At 35.9% G+C, this 23,561-nt stretch overlaps 1 protein-coding gene across 4 annotated transcripts in view; it reads right to left on the reverse strand.

The window, feature by feature from the left end:
* pcdh19 (protocadherin 19) overlaps window positions 1-7,064 on the reverse strand; it is an 87,511-nt gene extending 80,447 nt beyond the window's left edge. For 3 of the 4 annotated variants that reach the window (XM_005169595.6, XM_009291121.5, XM_009291120.5), the window contains exon 1: window positions 3,865-7,064. In XM_005169595.6, coding sequence (XP_005169652.2) covers window positions 3,865-6,011 — 2,147 coding nt within the window. In that variant the 5' untranslated portion in view covers window positions 6,012-7,064. 4 annotated transcript variants of the gene reach the window in all.
* Window positions 7,065-23,561: the final 16,497 nt, after the last annotated feature.

A 23,561-nucleotide genomic window follows, 5' to 3' on the forward strand; every position in this document is an offset into this window, starting at 1 on the left:
TTTGTTTTTGTTTTTCTTTTTTAAATATTTGCCAAATTATGTTTAACAGAGCAAAGAAATTTTCACAGTATGTCTGATAATATTTTTTCCTCTGGAGAAAGTCTTATTTGTTTTATTCCGACTGGAATTTTTTAATTTTTTCCGTTTTTAATTTTTTAAAAGCCATTTTAAGGTCAAAATTATTATTTTTTTCCAATCTACAGAACAAACCATCGATATACAATAACTCACCTATTTACCCTAACCTGCCTAGTTAACCTAATTAATCTAGTTAAGATTTTAATAGTCACTTTATGCTGCATTGAAGTGTCTTGAATAATATGAAGTAAAATATTGTTTACTGTCATCATGGCAAAGATAAAATATATCAGTTGTTAGAAATGAGTTATTAAAACTGTTATGTTTAGAAATATGTTCACATTTTTTTCTCTTCATTAAACAGAAATTGGGGAAAAGAATAAACTGGGGGGCTAATGACTCAGGCGGGCTAATAATTCTGACTTTAACAGAATAAGTGCCACAGTATTTATGCATATTTATTATGAATACGATCAGGCTGTCTCTGTTGCTTTAATACATCATTTGTTGATGTTCTCTCAATTGAAACAGCGTCAGGTTCTTTTATCCAACTGTCCTAATAAACACACATCTCTATAGTCTGTTTGGTCATATGTGTTAGGCTCTCGACACAGTGAAGACAATCCAAAGAATCTCAGATGAGCCAGAAAGGAGAGTCAGTGAGCACAGCAGAAGAAAACCGTATCAAGCACTCTCACTAACCCCCTACTGGGAGAGCTGAAAGCCTCCATCAGGTTTCTATCTGGAGAGGAAAATAAATGTTAACGACAGCAATCTAAACACAAGCCATCTCTAACCATCTTGCGATCATGGCAAGGCAGATATTCTGCGTGGCTAACCACAGAAATCACGATCTAGATTTCTTGAAAATGTTCACTTGCATGCATTTCTTTTAAGATGGATCATTTACTGTATGCTGTCGCAGTGTAAGACGGAAACATCAACAACAATTTGAAGTCCAAAAAAAAAAAAAATATGGTAATAGTTTCAGGTTAAATTTGCGAAAGCAATTTATATGGAAATGTTGAGTGGTAATGTAGCAGGGGGAAATCAACACAGTGGCCAATGTTACAGATTGATAAGTATTCATATTACAGTAGATTAACTAAATAATATTCTCCCCTACACACCATGCGTCAAAGACTATCACCGTGCCGTACATTTGCATGATTTACCTTTTAAGAGGGTAATTATTTTTATGAAAGTGTGATCTTGCCACAGTAGCATTTGTTTGCTATAGCCTTGCTACTGTATGTTGATATAGTGAAGTCTATGATAATATGTTAGGGAACTAAACAACATGTTCAAATATGTGGGCAACAAATTTGCAAAAGGAACTCTCTCAATAAATTACATCTGTAATTTATGCAAAAACCAGTCTCGATGTCATGTGAATGAGAAAAGGCCTACTTCACTGTTCTTGGCTTAAAATGATTCAGTCACTTAGAAAGGTACAAAAATGTATTGCTTATATTAGCTCACTCTATTATTTAGCTTTATTTTCTGTTATTCTTTCGGAGATCCTTAAAAAAATCAATCAACTAAATTTCTTTAAACAATGCCTTACATGTATGTACATTAAAACACTTTTTCTATCACTTTGAATTGTGATATTTAATTATCTGAATGAAATAATTAATGTAAATTAAAACTCATTTTAGGTGTGAAATACTTGCTATTATCTGCTATTCTGTTATTCAATCAAATTTGTCTTTTTTCTAACCATTTAGGACAGTCTAAATATAAAAACCATGAACAAGTCTAATGATTGCTAAAATTATCTCTTGTTATGCTTAATTCTGTCACCAGCAATGGCAGCAGCAGAGCAAGGCCTGAAGCACATGCACAGTTGACGACACAGCGCGTGCATAGCCAAGGTACACATCGAACATGCTCTCTCTTTATCACTTAATCACTGTATGAGATCACTGATTCATTTCCAGTTCAAATACACTCATATGCATAAGTCAACTAGAGCAGGGTGCGAATTATAGGAGGGTTGGCCCACTACTGTTAGTAGGGCCTGAACTTAGAAGTAGCAATGAAAAAAATTAAAAGACCAATTAGACACTCAATGTACATCTGGGTGTACAAAAGTCAGGCCTGTGTCTAAGTAAAACATCATTTTTTTTTTTTTGTGCAAATTACTTAATGCCATTTCTTCCTAGTTTAAATAGATCAGTTTAGAGGATATTGTGATAATTAGTTAAAATAACAAAACATTTAAAAAATGCTATTGTTTCCACGTTTTCCATCTTTTTATACATTTTTATTAACATTATACAGTTAAAGTCAGAATATTAGCCCCCTTTGAATTGTTATTTCTTTTTTTTTATATATATTTCCCAAATGATATTTAACAGAGCAAGGACATTTTCACAGTATGTCTGATAATATTTTTTCTTCTGGAGAAAATCTTATTTGTTTTATTTCAGCTAGAATAAAAGCAGTTATTAATTAAAAAAAAAACTTGCCTAATTACCTTAACCTGCCTAGTTAACCTAATTAACCTAGTTAAGGGGGGGGGGGGGTTGATTGTAAATGGAAACATGAAATGTGAAAAGAAAACATGAACAAAATGTTCTTAAGTCTAAATTACACAATGCTCTCTCTCTCTCTCTCTCTCTCTCTCTCTCTCTGTGTGTGTGTGTGTGTGTGTGTATATAAATATATATATATATATATATATATATATATATATATATATATATATATATATATATATATATRTGTGTGTGTGTGTGTGTGTGTGTGTGTGTGTGTGTGTGTGTGTGTGTGTGTGTGTGTGTGTGTGCGCGTTTGTGAAGAAATATCAGAAATATTAGCCCACCTGTCTATTTTTTTCCAAATTTCTATATAATGGAGAGAAGATTTTTTTTCAACACATTTTTAAACATAATAGTTTTGATAACTCATTTCTAATAACTGATTTATTTTATCTTTGTCATGATGACAGTAAATAATATTTTACTAGATATTTTTCAAGACACTTCTATACAGCTTAAAGTGATATTTAAAGTCTTAAAGTAGGTTAACTAGGCAGATTAGGGTAATTAGGCAAGTTATTGTATAACAATAGTTTGTTCTTTAGACTATCAAAAAAATAAAGCTTAAATGGGCTAATATTTTTTACCTTAAAAGGTAAGGTAAAAGGTAAGGTAATTTTTTTTTTATTTAATTAAAACAGTTTTTATTCTAGCTGAAATAAAACAAATAAAACTTTCTCCAGAAGAAAAAAAATATCAGACATGCTGTGAAAATGTCCTTGCTCTGTTAAACATCATTTTTTAAATATTTAAAAGAGAAAAAAAAATCATAGTGGAGCTAATAAATCTGACTTCAACTGCATATATATTTCTTTTAAATTGGGAAGAAACGTTAGGCTTTTACATAGTCTCGCTATCATAGTTGTTCTTTGGCGCCCCTAGCACTGTTTTGGAATAAATAGGCCTACTGTTTTTGTTGCTCATTGGCCTACCTGATATATAAATAATCTATAATAAAGTTACGAATATTAAATGTTACGAAACAAACCGTATGCTTATTTATGTTAGTCAATATTCAATATTGGTCATAACGGAAAGACCTCGAGTAACGTACTGTTGCCATGGTTACACCTCAGGTGAAGCAGTTGCTGTTCGTGTTTATTCTGGATTTTATAGTTGGGCCTTTTATTGATTTGATTTCTTTTTGTGATTACCTTCAAATATTCGACCCCCCTGAAGGTCATTGAGTAATTCGCACGCTGAACTAGGCTAAAAAGAGGTATTTAAATTGTCTGGGTACCTGCAGTTGTAGGTTCTGATTTCCTTGTTATCCCTTTTGCACTTGACAGCCACAAATATCATCGTGACAAACAGGATGACTGCAATAGAGCCCAAGGCAATGATGAAGATGAGGGACAGGTTGACTGGTCCGATTTGTTCCTGTGCATTGAGATCAGGTGAGAGATAAATGACAATATATGCAGAGGCAGACAGAGAAGTTTGGCCGTGGTCGTGCGCCACCACGGTGATTTGATAGGATGGCTTCGCGTTCTCCCCAAACGTCTTTGTGGTTCGCACCTCGCCGTTTATCTGGTCTATTTCAAAGTATGCCATGTCTCCTTCTGATATTGAATATGTTAACCTCCCATTTTCACCCTCATCGTAATCATCAGCTTTTATTTGTGTAACCAAATAACCAACTCCAGCGTTTTTAGGGATGGACACCTCCGCGGTGCCGTTCACCAGGGGCGGGGTGGTCATCACAGGTGTGTTGTCGTTTACATCCAGCACGACGATGCGCACGGTGGCGTTGCTGGTCAAAGGTGGATCTCCCCCATCCTTCGCAGACACTTTGAACTCAAATGTCCGCGTATCTTCGTGATTAAAAGCCCTGACGCCGTATATTTCGCCGTTTGAGTTGACGGTCACGTAAGATTCCACAGACATGCCCCGCACCTCCGATTTGATGATTTCGTACGACACGGTGCCGTTCATGCCCAGATCAGGGTCTCTGGCGGACACCGCCAGAAGAAACGCACCTGGGACGTTATTTTCGAGCACCATGGCTTGATAATGGGGCTTGGTGAAGTACGGGGGATTGTCGTTTTCATCTGTTACTTTCACCGCAAACGATTTCGAGCTTCTGAGCGGGGGATACCCGCTGTCCTCGGCCAGAATGGTCAAATTGTACATGTCTCTCTGCTCTCTATCCAGACGGCCGTCAACAAGTAAGGTGGAGAAGCTCTCGAACTCATTGAGTCTAAAAGGCACATTGCCCTGCAGTCTGCACTGCACTTTCCCATTCGCTCCGGAATCGTTGTCTGAGACTCGCACCAGTGCTATCACGTATCCGAGAGGAGCGTTTTCGCTCACCTCCACCATCTCGCTGTTCTCCGACAACAGTTTGATTTCGGGCGCGTTGTCGTTTATGTCGATTACGTTAACAATCACTTTGCAGTGGGCAGGGATTGAATTTGGACCCAGATCTTTGGCTTGTACGTCAATTTCGTGAATGTGCAGTTCCTCGTGGTCCAAAACGCCGTTCACTGTGATTACACCTGTTTTGGGGTCGATTTTAAACATCTGTTTGGTCAGGTTGGAGACAAAGTTTATGAATGAGTAGACCACCTCGCCATTGGTTCCTTCGTCTGGGTCAGTGGCGTTCAGGTCTATGACTAACGTGTTAATGGGAGAATTCTCCAGCACGTTTACAGTGTACACTGGCTCATCGAAAACGGGGTTGTTGTCGTTGGAGTCGATGACTTTGATGTTAAGTTGCACAGTCCCAGACTTCGGAGGGTCTCCTCCGTCCTCCGCCGTGAGTTCAAACGTGTACCGAGACTGCGTTTCTCTGTCTAAAGTCTTTTCCACGACAAGTTCTGCGATTTTGGACCCGTCTCCCCTCGTCTTAATCTCAAGACCGAAAATATCATTCGGGGTGATGGTGTACGTTTGAATGCCGTTGCTCCCCGAGTCCGGATCGCTTGCCCCCTCTAGGGGAAATCTGGTACCGGGAGCGGCATTTTCCGAGATTTCTATGTCAATGTGGTTGGTGGGGAAGCGGGGCGCGTTGTCGTTTACGTCGATAATCTCAATTTTGATCACGCAGATCTCCATCGAGTTCGACATCACCTCTAACGAAATAAAACACTTAGGTGTCTGTCGGCAAACAGCGTCCCGATCAATTTTTTGCTTGGTGATGAGCAGTCCGGCAGGGCTCAGATTAACCCATCGTGGCTCGGAATTGGAGATAACCCGCAAATAAGGCTGTCGGTTTCCAAGTGCAAAACCCGCAACTTTTGCGTCCGCCGTTACGTTGGCTATCTTTGTGCCTGCACGCAGCTCTTCCTCCACGGTGTATTTCAAATTGAACACGGCATCGACTCCAGTCCAGCACAAGAGAAAGCACACAAACATTTGTACGAAATCCATGTCCTTGGAATGCATTGTACCTGTTGATGTCTGTCTTCACGCGCTCATTTGCATGATCGTTTATTAACATTTAAACCTATGCACATTCGATACGACGTAAAAAAAGCTCCAAAAAGTCAAACGAACAAAATCACAGTCTGGCAGATATCCTTTAAAATGATCGAAAATGTTTATATCTGCGGTGAAATTCATTTGACTTACTGATTACGCAGTGGATAACTTCCATTTACTTTATCGACATCTTATCAGGCCACCCATGTCTTGCACTATTTGTGAAGAAAATGTGAAGAAAACTGGAGAATGTTTCTTCATCTAACGAATGAGACAACATTGTGAATGGAAAACATGGCTTCAACGTGAACATTTGGGTAATTCACGGAAACCGAGATGTATACCGACCATTTTGAGCCAGTGAAAGAAAATATTCAGTACTAATGTGGGCTAAATGTCCACTTGAAGGTCCTCAACTTGTGAATGAATAAAAGAAGGGATCCAGTTTTAAAATATTTGCTCTTGGTATCATGATTCGTGACGAAAACTTAAATTAAAATTAAATTAAAACATCGTTCATGCCAAATCAATCCATATAAAGATGTGAAGTTAGAATGTTTCCTCCTTGATCCGCATTTCTGTCCATGCGCTCATATCCAACTGACTGAAACCAGAGATTCCAATTGAAGAAAGAAAAAAACAAATAGTCCAATTTTTGTGACTGGAGCAACGAAGATAACCCAGTATTAACCAAATATCAGTCCGCAATTCATTGATATTCCCAGTCGAGCAAAAGGTGTGCGCCTTGTCCACTGAAGATTTCGTAAATGTCTTGTATGAAGGTGTTTCAGCTGGCCTTAGTCCAGAATGAATGAAACTAAATCCGTATAAAACACTGAAAAAAGATCAGTGAAGACAAATAAAGCATTGGTAAGTGCAGCTGAGCTCGACTCGCCGTAAAAAAGCGTCCGGTCTGAAATATCCAGCCTCTGGATGAAGCGAAATAGTTCTTGATATAGTTGTTAAATGTGGCTCACTGAGGTAAACGCACGGCGCGCATCTTCAGCGCATACTGTCGAATGCACAGCTCAGTGTCTCGCGCTCAGTCTCAGGACCCGCAATCCCCACAGCCAATCAGAGGTTACACTGGAGAGCTGGATTTGCTGGTGGGTGGGGCAAAACTACAGCTATGAACTCGGCCAACTAGCTCCAGTTCATACAACGCACGGTGTATGTTTTCTGTTCTGCTTACGCCTGGACATAACGTATGTCATTTTGCGATTGAGGAATTTCGAAAGGGAATTAATTTCCTTAAGATATTTTTCGGGGCAATTTTACGCTAGTCAGATAGTGTATTTTTTTAACAGAGCATTACACTCATATACTTAAACACATTGTAATAAAAATCACAGCTTTACTAGGCTTTTATTTAACATTTCCACTGATATAGTGACTTAATTAGCCTATAGTTGTTATGGTTTTCTTTATAAACTTTTTAGATTTATGTTTCGGATATAAATTAGTTTTATAATTAGCCCATGTTGGCTTAAAGAAACGGTAGCTTAATATTAATTCTAATCAAAAACTTGTTTATTAAAACTTGTATATTAGTATTTTGGCATGTAAGAGTCAGCGACTCTTGGTAGTTTTTTTAGACTAATCAATATATTCATAACAAATTAACTTGACATTTCCCTAATTAAAAGTCTCATCTCATTTGCATAAAGCTTGTCAGACTTTTATTTATTTTTTATATCAGTCGTAATACTGAAAAATCTGTTTAATTTATTTATATATTTATTTATCAAATCCGTCGCAGATTTAATAAGATGTATTATGGGTGCTGCACGTTTTGAGCTTGGAGCACTCACACAGTGATTGAATCTGTTCACTTATTAGCAGCATTTGCCGTGTTAAGAAATATTAAATGCCACAGAATATGAATGGGAGCATGAACACCTTTTCTAGTGGGGCTAGAAAATGATAACGTTGGAATCTGCACTAATTGCGAATCTTTCAGGCAGCTGCCTTTCGTTCCCATCCCTGATGACGACCCCGACATATCAATGACTCCCCCCACCATCTTTCTCTCTCTCTCTCTCTCTCTCTCTCTCTCTCTCTCTCTGCGCATGTTTGTGTGTCTGTAAGAGAGAGTAAAATGATTTAAAATAATTTAAGTATGAGAGAGGCAATATAAAAAATGTTAGGCATTTTTTTACTACAGTTATTATTAATATAACTACTAGCAATTATGGTTGTAATCGTTGTTATGTATGAACGTTCATTAATCTGTATACCTGTATACATATAGATTATTTAAATTCCTCACTATATATATATTTGCCTCAACCACGCAGAGAGTCAAGAGTCATGTGCACACATGACAGCATGTTGAGGGCAAACCGTGTTTAAAGTCACAAGGCTGACACCTAGCGGCCGCCACCACTTTCACCTAATATTAAAACCCTGTTTTTGCCCCGATGTTTGTTTCTTTGTTTTTCAACTAAGACATTGGCTACTGGAAAAGGAAAAATATACAAAATGGAAAGCTTATATTTTGTACAGTTATTTCCACGTGAGTATTTTTATCCAATAAATAAAGATATTTAAGAAAAAATCCACATATTACCCACTGTAAACCCACAAAGTTAAGGTAACCCAAACCATTTTTGGAAACCGATTGCAACAAACTATTTAAGTTCAAAAACTAATCCAAATGAGTACTGTGAACTTAATCCGTTTGAGTAAATGAAGCAATGACCACAGTAAAACCCCAAAAATGAAGAGAACTCAAACCAACTAAGTACTGTAAAACCCCATAAGTTAAGGCAACTCAAACTGTTTGAGGAAACCAATTGCTACAAACAATTTGAGTTAAAAAAAAACTAATCTATTTGAGTACTGTGAACGTGCTCCATTTAAGTTGAATTTAGTTATATATTAAATTAACTCATTACCTTCAACACTGAGTTCAAAAGTTTTTTTCAAATGAGTAGAATTAAATTTCAGTCAATTTTGAGTTAACTACACTCAATTCATTTGATAAAGTTGACTGTTGGGTTTACAATGTATCTCGTTTGATTAGTTATATACAGTGGTTGGATAGTTTGTTGTGTATTACAGGTGTGTGGATTGAACATATTTTACTTAAGTTTTGTCTTACGTTTTACCTGAATACGTCATGTAAAGTTGACAAACTACCGAGCTTTTTCTGCTTTTCGTTTGACATACAGTCATGCAAGTTTTCCAGCAGTCATATTCATGAGCAAGCACAGATGTCATCATCGTCAAATATTCTAGTTCATGTTTGTTTCCAGCTTGCAATGCTTTAGGGACAGCTGTCAACCTATTGCTCTGTTGACTGTTGAAACTTGCCTACCTTCCAAGGCAAAGGAAAGATGCTAAAGGTGTTTTCACAGCTCTCTTGGTGTTGAAAGATTAAACTACGGGGATTATCGTTGATGTTCTTTTAGCCATTTTATATTTAGCAGTAGTGGAGAGCGGGGAGGGAAGCAGGGGCGTAGCAACCAGGGGGATGGGAGGGATACGTCCTTCCCACTTTTAGAGACAGAGCATTTAGAAACAGGTGGTTAATAATAAAATGAACTTAAAATTTTGGATCTCATTCAGCTGCCCCCCACTTTTTAAATGCCCGCTTTGCCCCTAGAGGGAAGTAACATTTTTCATAGAATTCTAATTTTAAAAGATAATGTTTTTAGCAGAAATATATTTTTCCGTGGTAACTAGCTCACAACAGTGGTGTATCAAAATCTGGTCTTATTTTGCATCAATGTTGAACAACTTTAATATAACTTCACTTTAAACAAAAGTTGCACATTGTTACTTTTAACCTGTAGGCAGTAACAAAAGTAACCAACCCAGGCTCATTCTGAAAATGTAGTCTTGTGGACATTTCTTGAGACTGTGAAATACGCCCCTGGAGGTATGTGTTTTTGCAGTTTTTGTTTTCGCGAATCCACGAGAGGTCGCTGTGTGCGCTTTTTCGTATCTCAAATGTGTCTCGCGAGTGCGAGTTTGTGCCTGCACTGTTCTCGCGTATACCCAGCAGAGGCCCTTGTCAACCGAAGGTCTGTCTGACTGAATGATTGACTGTGCGACCAGCCAATCGACTGACCCACCCTCCTCCTTCCCTAAACCCAACCAATTTTACCGATTGACCTGCCCACCCACTTACTTCCCTAAACCCAACCAACGATTTACAAAAGCCGTCCATGAAAAAAAAAAGCCCTCGTCTGATTTTTACCCCACTTGCGGATTTTACCACATACTCACCCTGTTAATGACTTGTTCATTTAACTTTTTTGGATTCTGTTTTTGTATTACTTAATTCCTGGAACCGCTCTTTCCCAGACTCGAAACTGGTGGTCGTCCTCATGGTCAACTCTTCTCTGCGTCTCAAGTCCGCCAACATACACGACAAGCTAACTGGACAATCTGGTTGCAGCGGGAAAGCCCTCTACACGGAGGTAAGCGGTCAGCCGGTAAGCGCGAAAAGGAATAGTGACATACTGCCCCATAGTGTTTGCTTAAAAAATGAAATGCAGCCATATGTACCTCCGGCTACAAAATTCGCAGTCTCCAGAAACGGCCACGGGACTACGCTTTCAGAATGAGCCTGTGTTGAAAGTAGCACAAGTAAAAAGTAACAAAACAATATTAGATTTACTAGCTTAATTTTGTTTATTTTAAATATATATGACTGTGACCATGTTAATGTTCACTGCAAACATGTTTTGTCCTTTATTTTTGCAAAAAAATAAAAATTAAATAACATTTTCATTTCAGCTCCATCAAATGCTTCAAAAGCAGTCCAACAATGCAATATACTAACATTTTTCTACATTTTTTTTTATTTGTATTATTATTATTATTATTGGCAATATACATTTTTCTTATAAAACATATTAGTCAAAACACTGAAAACTCTAACATGGAAGTGAAAAATAAGATTTGTCTATTAGCAGTGGGACAAAAATAACAGTGTTACTTTTGTCCCCACAGGAACTCTTGCCATTTAAACCTGATTTACTTTTAAACTGAAAAACTCAGACAAATCAAACTTAAGGATGTATTACTTACTGCTCTAAATAACTTGTAGGTTGAGCATTGCTGTGACACATGAAAAGAGAAACATAATTTGTAATAAGAACAAAGGATCACTGCAATCATTTAGAGCTAAGACTAGCTCTAAATGAGCTTATATTTGGCAGCTCCATCAAGGGTTGCATGCTGAATGTGCTGTTATATCCTGGAAATCAAATGTTGTCAGGGCTTCGGGAATGATCGATTTGTTACTTTCCTCCCTTGTTACTTTCGTCCCTGCTTTCCCCCTAGTACATGAAGGAATGTCTCCCTGTGTGGAATGGACTTCTGGCTTGAAAAGGTGTTTATTATCTTATTTTGCTCACGCTGATGTTTTGATATTCACCTTCACTTTGACATCAAGGTTAAATGATTTAGCTATTTTGTCAATGTCAGCACACACCATGTGTGATGAAACAGACAGAATTTTTCTGCCAAGCTGCATCTAAATCTAGATATTGCTTGATTATTTATGTGCAACATTCCTCTTGCACTCAAAATCCTTTTAATTTCCTACACAAAAAATATATATATATTGATTAATTAACAGTTCTTATATTTTCAGTGGTGTAAATTAACAAATTACAAAAACTCAGATTACTGTAATTGAGTAGTTTTTCTCAGGAAGTGTACTTTACTAAGTAGTTTTAAAAATGTTTACTTTTACTTAACCTTGAGTGCATTTTTAGTGCTGTATCGGTACTTTTACTCCACTACTTTTCATCAACCTGCAGTTACTACATTATTTCTTTCTTGCCTATGGTGACTGGCTTAAGTGGAAAACTCAGTCCTGCGATTCTTGTCCAATCAAATTGCAAACAGAATGTAAATTGCATCATATTAAACAACTTCAAGACATGGGCGCTTTTGGAAGTATCCAAAATGTCTAAGAAGATGCCCAAAATCGTTACATGCAAAATAAAGGATGTCAACTGTATGATGACTGACATCACTAAACAGCCTTAAACAATCACTAAATGGAACGAATAAAGAATAGAAGGAAGGAATGAACTAATGAAGGAAGGAAGGAACAAAGGAAGGAAGGAAGGAACAAACAAAGGAAGGAAAGAAAGAACGAATGAACAAACAAACGAATGAAGGAACCAACCAAGAAAGGAAAGAAAGAAGAGAGGGACGAAGGAAAGAACAGATTAATAAATAAAGGAACAAACAAATAAATGAATGAAGGAAAGAAGGACAGAACAAAAAAAAACAATTGAAGGAAGGTTGTAAGGAACGAATGAATATAGGAAGATCACTAAATGCACTACAGAATGTTACGTTTACACATCTCTGCACAAACTGCATATAAACACATCAGCTTTTCACAGCATAATACTCATTACTCTTGAGTACATTTTAAAGGTCTACGTTTTACTCATTATTTGAGTAATATTTACAATAGATATTTTACTCTACTTGGACTACATTTTTAGGCAAGTAATGGTACTTTTACTTGAGTATGATTTTTAAGTACTCTTTGCACCACTGCGTGTTTTACAATATACATATGTTTTTTCTTTCTTTCATCGTTGTGAATTGTATTATGGGATGTTGAGCTCTGCTCTGTCGACTTCTGATGATGAAAGTTCAATTGTGCATTTTATTAAAGTGACTTACTAAAATTTTAGTCATTTAAAGCTATATATTGAATAATAAATAATATACTAGAACTAAGTCTGTCAAATAAAAGAAAAAGTACTGGCAGTTTATCGACAGGTTTTTGTATCATAATTGACAACAACAATACAGACAATATATCATTTTAAACTATTAAAAGTATCAATAAAAGTCTCTTCCTTTATTGTTATTTAGACATTCAAACACAACGACTTACAGGTTTGGTCCAACCAGCATTCACACACCAATTGACAATAAAACATGCAATATGCAAACAAAACATACAAAAGTATAGTGTTAACAGATTAATACAATAATTAAAAAAATTACAAAAAGGAAACAAATAATAATAAAATAAATACAAATAATTATAATATAATACTAATGTTCTATACTAATGTTCTATTTTAATCTATTTTTAATCTAAATTAGCCCAATCCTCATCATTTTAATAATTTCTTGCAGAAATAATGTTTTTGAAATAATTCATGAAAGGTTGACAGATTTGATAAATACATCCCTCATTAGTTGTATATACCGAGCAGGTTTCTGTTTCCAGTTTAGTAATGTTAACCTTTGTGCTAGTAGACAAATAGAAGTATATTTTGTTCTGTACTCTTTTTTTAGTTATCTCAAAATCAGTAATGTCTGCAGTCCGGGAATTGGCTTTTGACTTATTTTTGAGAAAGTTACTCTGTAAAACCCAACAGTCAACTTTATCAAATGAAATGATGGTAGTTAACTCAAAATTTACTAAAAGTTAATTTTACTTATTTGAAAAGAGTTTTGAACTCAGTGTTAAAGTTAATGAGTTAACTAAATACATCGTTACTTCAACTTAAATGAAGTAAGTTCACAGTTCTCTTATAGATTAGCTTTTTAACTCAAATTGTTTGTAGTAATCAGTTTCCTCAAATGGTTGGAGTTGCCTTATTTTAATACTCAGTTGGTTTGAGTTCTCTTTATTGGTTTTTACTGTGCTCAAATTGCTTCATTTACTCAAATGGATAAAGTTCACAGTACTCATTAGGATTAGTTACTTGCAATCAGTTTCCTCAAACGGTTTGAGTTATCGTAACTTTTTGGGTTTTACAGTGTAGAAAAATATTCTCCCAGTTTTGGGCAGCACCAAAACATATAAGCCAGTGATGCCAGTTCCAGCCCACACCGATTACATGCAGGGTCCACTTCTGGAATTATCTTACTTAGTTTTTGTTCGGACCATTTTGACCATTTGACATAACTGATGAATTTCTTTAAATTGTACAGTATGAGGCCATGTCTTGAACATATCGATGATCTGTGGGTCAGTTCAATCACCTATTACTCTTCGGTGATCATTTTTTCAATCATCATAAGTTGTTGGAGGAGAGATCAAGGTCCCACATTGCTATTAAAATGCATAAACAATAATAATAACACTTTATTTTGATGGTCCATTTGAGGATTAGTAGACTGTCTGCTTAATATCTGTTGATACTGCTCTTTCAACAGACATTCAACTGCCTATAAGAATATTTGCAAGTACATGTCAAATTACACTAACCCAACCCCAACCTAACAGTCTACTTTTAATCTAATAAAAATTAGCTGGCATGTAGATGCAAAATTCAACAAACAGACCATCAAAAAAGTGTCAACAATATAATAATAATAAAACATGAATCACAGAATAAAAAAAAAAGTCAATTTACAGATATTCTTTACAGTGTAGGATCATACGTAATATGATGACATTTGTAGTCTGCGAAGGTGAATATGATGAATATGGAAGGGGGTTTTAATCTCGCTGTGTTTCATTCATAGTAATGGAAGAGAAAATGATCATCAAAGCCAGAGTGAATTCAACCCAGTGGCGAGAGATGGTGAAAAATGGACCCTGCATCAAAAAAGCAGCGATGGCTCTCAAATAAATAATAACACCACACTGCAAACCAATGCTTTGAAGTTCTTGGAAATGAAGAAAAGCATTAGGAAGATAGGAAAGAACTAGACAAGGAGGGGGGGGGGGGGGATTTATCTTTCTGCCTGATTTTATTTGTTATAAATATGAACAATACTTTCTTAGCATTGTTTTTGTTTTGGACCGCTAGAACCATTTGTGTGAATTGGTAAGTAAAGGTGCACACAAGCTGCAGCCTGAGTTACTTTGTGCAGCGGGAGCCACTCAATCATGCAGTGGTTTTGAACTTCTTTAAGACACTTTTTTTTCTTCTTCTTCTTTTTTTTTTTTTTGCTCCAAGCCTTGAGCCAACACTTTCCACAGTACATAGAGAATAACTGATTTGATGCTATATTTTGCTGCTAAAGCATGGCACACTTCTGTAGCCGGTCCCTTCTGCTCATTTTGAAAGGAATATCTGAGCTGGGCTGATATGTTGCTGCCTTATTACCCTTAGTGTGCAGCTGCCTATCTTCTAGTGAATAGCATAGGCGGTTCACTGAGACTTAGACCTACAGGTGTCCTTTGGAAGACAGAGAGAGAAAGGATAGAGCATGATTTATTTGAATTTCAGAGGCTCTTTCTTTGGCTGGATGTGGCTACAAAGAAGACAAGTCCATTATGGTCTTCATCTTAGTGTATTCGAGGCGTTTGATTTACTCTAATGATCATGGCTGGAAGCAGGCTGACAGGCTCATCATCATACAGTAGTTGCCTTGCCCTGCTATCTATGTCTTGATATGTTGTGTTAAAACATTCTTTCTCTTTCTCTGCATCTGAGGCCCCCTGCTAAGCTGGGAGGGCACTGTTGCATCAGCGACGGAGCTCTTGATAGTTAAATGCTTGTTGGTTGTCATATGGTGAAATTGAATGACAAAGGGCAGACATCTGATTTATTTAGAGGTTTAAATTAAAGAACAAATCAATTTTTAGCACTTGGTTTGTTTATGTCTGCGTATTTTGCTTTTGTTTATGCAAACAGTTAAAATAGGAGACTGGCTGTCATTTCTAGTGACTATTACAATCTCCTGTTTCTAGTGTTTGGTACAATGGCTAAGTAGAGGTCATGATGAAAGATTTGGAAACTTTTCAATTTAGCGGCTAATATGAACTTGTACGATCTCATTCGTACAACTTAGTGCGATTCGCTTATCGCCCAATGACCTATAGGTTTAGCGGTGTGGTTGGGTGTTATGCCTTTTTTATATTGTACATTTTCATACAACTGAACTCGTATGAATTAGCCACTAAACTGTCAAGACGTAAAATAGTTACGTTTCCTCGTGAGAAAACCTCAGTGTGGTTTGGCAGGGCATAGATGTGGTCTTTTTCTCTGAGAAGGCTGTTAAACTGATGCCGATTCAGGCCTCTGGATTGGATGAAATTAACAGTTTGCAATTGCCATCTAGTGGACACAGTTGGAACAGCAGTTTAATTTATTGAAAAATTGCAGCTCATTTTTATACTTTACAGAATCATCTCGTGGGCCGGATTAAACCTGTTTGTGGGCCTTATTTGGCCCGCGGGCCGTACTTTTATCAGCCCTGATCTAGAGCTCCTTCACAGGACTCCACACTTGTAAACATTCACTTCATCGGGCTTGCGCAGCTCTCACCTCCACCCACCCTCATCAGCGCTACCAAACCGACCAATCATAGAGCTTGTGCTATGTGTCGTTACGATGTGTAGTTACATTTTTTGAGAGGTGTGCATTAGCATCACAGACGGCCACGGCGATGGCTATGCTTCCATGCGCAGGTTGGGCTGGAGCATAGGCATGCTCTTGATGCAGAAGTATAAATCAGCTTTAACAGTTGCTGGATGAGACTCTCCAAGTATCCAGCCGTGTCACTGCCCTCTGACTTCTCCAGGATGTTTATAATCTTTATATTTGGTCATCATTTTTTTTCTTTTAGAAAGGTTATCTCCTTTTTCATCTTTACAGTTCGCATGCAGGAGTCTCTCAAATTGTTCGTTAACACCGATCCTGATCTGCATTTTGTCAACCTGCTCGGCTACAGTTGAAAGTGACAGTTTAATTTTGGACAAAGAACTTTTGAAGTCGGTTGTTTTCTTTCATTAAGGAGATTTAAGCCATTCTGGTTCAGCCACCATCTTTCGGGGTCATCAGAGAGCTGTCGTCGAATCGTTATATTGAGTTTCTCACACCGAAAGTTAAAAAAATTTCCTCTGAATAATGAAAGAAATGTATCTGAAAGAACATGTGATATATTTAGAGATAAATTATTACAAGTAAATTAGTAACAATTGATGAGGCACACCCGAAGTTCATTGACACACGTCCTGCTTCGTGACTCCCCTTGGTCTGTTAAGCTGGTATATTCTGCATTGCTAATGAGGAAATTGAAGTGGATGATTGGATGTTTTAATGGCAGTAAAATCATATACTATAGGAATAATGTTCCAAGTTAATTGAATATAAATATGGGAGGAAATAAAAGTTTTGAATATTGTTTTTTTATTATTATTTACTATGTTATTACTTAACTATTTTTGTTAATTGGTAATAGTTTACATAAACAATTGAATGGGCTGCACTTTAAAATCAGGTTTCATTAGTTAATGTTAATATAACACTTTCTTTGGGTTTCCTCTAGGTGCTCCGGTTTTCCCCCACAGTCCAAAGACATGTGGTATAGGTGAATTAGGTTGGCTAAATTGTCCGTAGTCTATGAGTGTGTATGGATGTTTCCCAGAGATGGGTTGCAGCTGGAAGGGCATCCGCTGCTTAAAACATGTATTGGATAAGTTGGTGGTTCATTCGGCTGTGGCGACCCCAGATTAATAAAGGGACTAGGTGGAAAATAAAATGAATGAATGAATAATGATGTATTAACATGCAAACTAAACATAACTTTCTTATGGACTGATGATAATGCATGACCTAATCATGAACTAACTTTAATTTTTACCTTAACTAATTGTTTGTTTGGCAATTAATGTATAATTACCACATTAGTTTATGCTTATTTTAACCATCATAAACTGATGACATGTTAATGGATAATTATATCATGACTTTACTTGGAGGGGCACATCATCATTAACCCATTCTCCTTATGTACGTCAGTCTAGTGCGTGTACACTGAGTAACAATAAAGAAGTGTTCTGTCAACATCAACATGAAGAGTTTAAACACATGAGTTTTTAAGGATGCGTTATTGGTGATGTACCCCTCCAAGTAAAGTCATGACATAATTATGTATTAACAGCTCATGAGTTCATGTTAATTACGTTTAGCTTAAACTTAAATGTTAATTAATACATTAATTAACAACATGTACTAACAAGTAGGTAGCCATAATTTACACATGAATTCTTGTGACTCATGCTTTAAATTTACACTATCATTATAAACTAATTTTAAACTAATCATTATTTTTTTTACTGTTATTGTAAAGTGTTACCAATATATTTACCAGCTTGAATTGATAATAGACCATACCTGTACAGCATGTATTAATCATAATTCATAATTTACTAATGCATTATTAAAATCCAAAGTTGTGCTTGTTAACATTAGTTAATGCACTGAGTCAACATGAACTAACAATAAATAATTATTTACATTAACAAACTTTAATTAACATGAACAAATACTGTTATAATATATTGTTCATTATTTGTTTATGTAGGTAAATGCAATAAATAATATTAACTAATACACTCTTATTGCAAACTATTACCAATGAATGATTAAATCAATAAATTAAGAAATAGATGGATATATGATTTAGGTGAGAAATTAAATTATATGTCATTGTATGAAATTCATGAGAGCATATCAGTAACTACCCTGAGTATATGTCTTTTTTTTTTTTTTTTACATTTTTTAATAATGTTTATACACTATTATATGATCAATTAATCATGACAAAATATGTTAATTGTAACTTATTACAATCATGATCTAACTTAATTTTAGAAGTTATGCAAGCTTAATATAAGTCAGTTTAATATAATTGTCACAAACACCAGCAATCTAATCCTTACAGATTGCTAGTAAACTCACAGCATTGCATAGAACTACAAACCTGCCATTAAATGCACTACAAGATCCAGTCATGCACCACTCACACACCTGGCCTAGATCTCCATGATTGCAGGCAGACACCGCTGAAGCTACTCATAAACTCATTAATATGACTATTTATACAGTACACACTCACACACACACTTCAGTGCTGAGTCTTGTTATACTGAACTGTGAACATTACGATGTGATCTGTAAGGATAAGATCACTAGGGATTGTCACAATAATATAAGTTCAAGTTACTTGTTAATTTGATTCAGTTTAAAACATTTAAGGCAACCATTTATTACTGTGTGATAATATTAAAAGTTTCATTCTTACTGAAAAAATGTGTTTAATTTTTATATATCTATTCATTTTTTTGACATTTATGTTTTCTTGCCCAAAAAACCCTTGAATTATGGGTTGTAAACACAACAACTGTTTCCACTGGGAGCTCTAAAAACTATTATAAGGTGCTGATAGGTTTTAGCGATGGCTGTATTTAAGATTTCATTAGGGAAAAGCAAAATGTTTATAGTGTGAAATGAAACTGCTGTTAACTGTTGTTGGCAACAGTTTACACAGGCCGAGTAAAGACTGGCACAACACCAGAAAACCAATTGCTCCAATCATCATTTTTCAACAGTGTATATCGTGTTATGTTTTTACTTATATTTTACTTTAAAGATTTCTCATTTGTATTGTGAATTACCTTGCATTTAGTGTGCGAATGACTATTTTAAATAAATGTGTTTGCATTTATTTAGATATGGTGACATATTATACTATTAGACTCACGCTAAATTATAATCAATTAGTCTTTTTTAAATGATTGAAGTAATATGGGCAACTTGGCCCATTAATGTCAAAGACTTCCTATCAGCAAGAGCTAGAGAGGGAATACTCGAGGGATGAAATGTACACAGTGGTGCCAGTCACGTCGTAGGATTCATCACTGTAACTGGCACTCGGCACAGCTGCAACCAATTAGATTTCACTCCACTCTAGGCCCAAACAAGATTGAGCTGTATTCACACTTCATTGTGGAACTTATGACGGCTGCAATTGAGACTAATAATTAGTAACCCAACATCCCATTTGCCTTCAGTATGACACGTTTAAAAGCACCGTGCTCTAGTTATGCAAGATTAATTTAAATATTTCAGCATTTAGATAGCAATTAATACATGCAGTTTCACCATCTTTATGGCAAATTGAATCCCTGTAAGACTCGTGTCTCTCTAATTGCCATAATGACTTTTAATACCTCTTAACGGTGAGTTTTAAGAGCTGAAATACTTAAATATCATTGGAGACTATGAAATCTGAAAAAGTACTCTTAAATGGATCATTACAAAAATGATTCTATCTATCTATGTTTCTACACTGTAAAAAAATGCCATTCAACACAATTCCTTCATGTTGTTCCAACACAAATCAATTAAGTTAACTTAATTGTTTTTTTTACAAATTTAAGTGGATTGAACATAAAACAACTAAGTTGTCCCTAAAAAACAACTCAAGAGTTGTGTTGTTTCAACTCATTTTAAATAAGTAGTTCGAACAAGCACCAAAAGTCATTTTTAAGTGTAATTATCTATCCATTTATCAAACTGTTTTAATCTATTTTTCCATCTATCTATTCAACTATCCAAACGTCCATTCAAATGCCCTGTTGTTGCAACATAGGCTCATTCTAAAAACTTACCCCTATATACATTTTTGGAGATCACAAAATATGTAGCCAGAGGTATGTATGGCTGCATTTCGTATTTAAAATGAATGCCACAGACTGGTATGACGCTGTTTCTTTCGCCATTTCGGAGTTGACTGTTTCTAGCAAAGAACGGTTCCAGAAAGCAGGTAAAACAAAAACAAAAGCCAAAATATAAAATAAACAAGTAAATAACAGGGTGAGAATGTGGTGAAATCTGAAAATCTGGTAAAATCGGGCTGCAGCGAGGGCTTTTTTTTTCCAGATTGCTTTTGAAAAAACAGTGGATTGGGTTTATGGAAGTGGGTGGGCAGGTCAATCTGTGCTTTTGAAAACATTATCGGTTGGGTTTAGGGAAGGAGGAGTATGGGCCAGTTGATTGTTCAGTCAGTCAGTCGACAGCAGGCAGGCGTGAATGGCACTCGTGAGAGAAATTTAAAAAGCGTATTTGGCGATCTTCAGCAATGTATATAGGGGTATGTATTCAGAATGAGCCTGGGTTGTGATTATCCATTTTTTCATTCAACAAATTGTATGTGTTTGGTCATATAGGTTAGTCATACAATGGTCTGTAAAATGATTACCTTTTTTTCTTAAAAGAACAATAGAAGTTTTTTTTTTTTTTTTTCATTTTTTGGCATATTATTTTTACAGGAACTCAATAGGTTACAGCTGTAGTTAGCACAATACCCTTCACAGTCTGGTTTCTTTCAGACCTTTGCTTAGAAAACCAATTAATACCTGGAAAAGGAACTTATTTTGAGCATTCCGGGTAGAGGTCTGAGCTATCACGTACAAAACATTGCCATCTGACTTTGAACGGAATGCCATATAAAAGCCACAGAAATCAGATTTGTATTTCAAATGTAGCTCTTTCACAAAAGGGGCCCTCCCTTATTTTTGATAAGTTCACTGGCTTTCAGGATCAGATGATAAGGACTCTGAAAGACCCGGTGTCTACAGTTCTCAATTTCCCATTTGAGCGCTAATGTTTAACATTCTTTTTCTCACCCCACGCCACCCAGACAATGAGCATAATCATGTGTTCAATACACCATGAGAGTCTGGAATTCCAGTCGTGATTACCCCTATACGCCGAAATCAGTGGCCTTTGTTTAGCCGTCAGCACAAGTGCAAAGACCACCTTGCATAATCATAACCACTCAAACGTACAGTGCACTCTGTTCTCGTTGCTTGCTAAATCACCTGTTCTATGGTCAATTAGTATGATCCGATGATTATTTTTCATGCCACTTTTTAGCCCAGGGTCTGATTGATGTCAGAACATGTAGGCTAAAACACCTGGAATTGTGCAGCACTGGGTGGGGCAGCCCTTTGTCTGATAGTATCAGCAGGACGGAGAGCTTATCAGCCCTCGTCCCCCTGGGTGTGTGTTTACAGCTGTTCTCTAGTCAAGACAAATTAGCGGAGTATAAGCCATTAGGCCACTTCAGACGCTTTTTAGTGTGTGTGTGTTCAGAAAGGAGTGTTTGTGCGCCTGTGTGTGTCTTTGTTCCATCCAGATCAGATCATTTCAGGTAAATGAAAGCCAGTGGGTGGTGAAAGCATAATCGAAAACAGGGCACAGACTTGAATTGGTCTTGGGCGCAGCTTGACAATATGGGTAGGGAACATATGTGACATCAAGTGTATTTATTCACAAGGGCTCAACAGCAAATGACATATTGCAGTTGTTTGTTTTCCTTCTGTAAATCTGTCTGTCTAATCTAATATCTATATATATATATATTTTTTTTTTTTTTTGAGTAGCTGGGCTTTATCCCTCACATTACTGCAAATCTCCTCTAGTCAATTGTTAGCTTAATCCACATAAAAAATAAATAAATAAATAAATAAATAAAAGATGTATTGGTATAGTCCAAGTCATGGCTCTAAATGGAGCTACGTGTGTTTATGTGCTCTTACAGGTCAAGAAGAATCCGCTACTATCAATCGTTGGATAAATTAAAACATTATCCGCAGGGATGGTGTTAGTTTTGAGTGCTTTATATAATCAGTCTACTTAATCTCAAAGTGTTTTTTTTTCTTGAATGCATGCTGATATGTTCTTTACACCAGGGTCAAACAGCACCTGTTATATAAAGCCTAGTCTACATTGCAATTTATTCTGGCCAAGAGCCACCCACTTAAATAAGACCTTCTAAATATTTTTTAAAAGCCCATTCTGTGTTGTTTTTGCTTGCAGGCATGTTCTAACCAGATGCGCTGTGATAAAGCTAACTGATCTTTTAAATGTCAAATTGCATATTTGCCCAATCCATGCAATGCTACATTTGAGGTATATTGGACTTTATGCGGTCGATCAACATCTGATCAACATCAAACAGTGAATACTGGTTTGAAATTTTCATCATTCCTTCATCAAAACATACATATTTCTATACTATATGTTGGAAAACAGCATGTTAGCTGAGTAGTATGTTTAAATTCATATTATGCCTTAACCCTTAAATACCTAGAGCTCTTTTGTGGGCACCTAATTGGCCTATATTATTATTATAAAAAAAAAAGCAGTTTTATTTTTATTTTAACAGTCAGCCTCAAGAGTCATATATTATTTTAAACAGGAGAACCTGAAGCTTGTGTTGTTTATAGTCCAAATATCTAAAAGTTCTTAAATCTTGAAGCATTTTCTAGACAAGCAAAACATATTGTCTTGTTTTAAGAAATAATATGCCAAAATGAAGTGAGTTTTTCCTTAAATCAAGCAAAATAATATTGTTTTTCGATTTGTGATAAGATTATTTTGCTTTCCCCATTGGCAGATTATTTTTGCTTGATTTAAGGAAAAACTTATTTCATTTTGGCATATTATTTCTTAAAACAAGACAATATGTTTTGCTTGTCTAGAAAATGCTTCTTGATTTAAGAACTTTTAGATATTTGGACTATAAAAAAGACAAACAATCTAAGTAAGAAAATCATTTTTTGCAGTGTATCATTTAAAGGTCCAGTCTAAAATATTGTTTGGTCCAAAAACAAATGAATAGACATATATATATATTTTTTTTAGAAATAAATGCTATGATGTTTTATACTTCCAAAACACATTTAGTCTACATCCACCATTCTCTGAGCAAATGATAGCATTTTATTTCAATGTTATTCTAGGCATTTATCAGTGAAAAACTGTTACA

The sequence above is a fragment of the Danio rerio genome, chromosome 14 (genome assembly GCF_049306965.1).
Source record: "Danio rerio strain Tuebingen ecotype United States chromosome 14, GRCz12tu, whole genome shotgun sequence".
Taxonomy (NCBI): domain Eukaryota; kingdom Metazoa; phylum Chordata; class Actinopteri; order Cypriniformes; family Danionidae; genus Danio; species Danio rerio.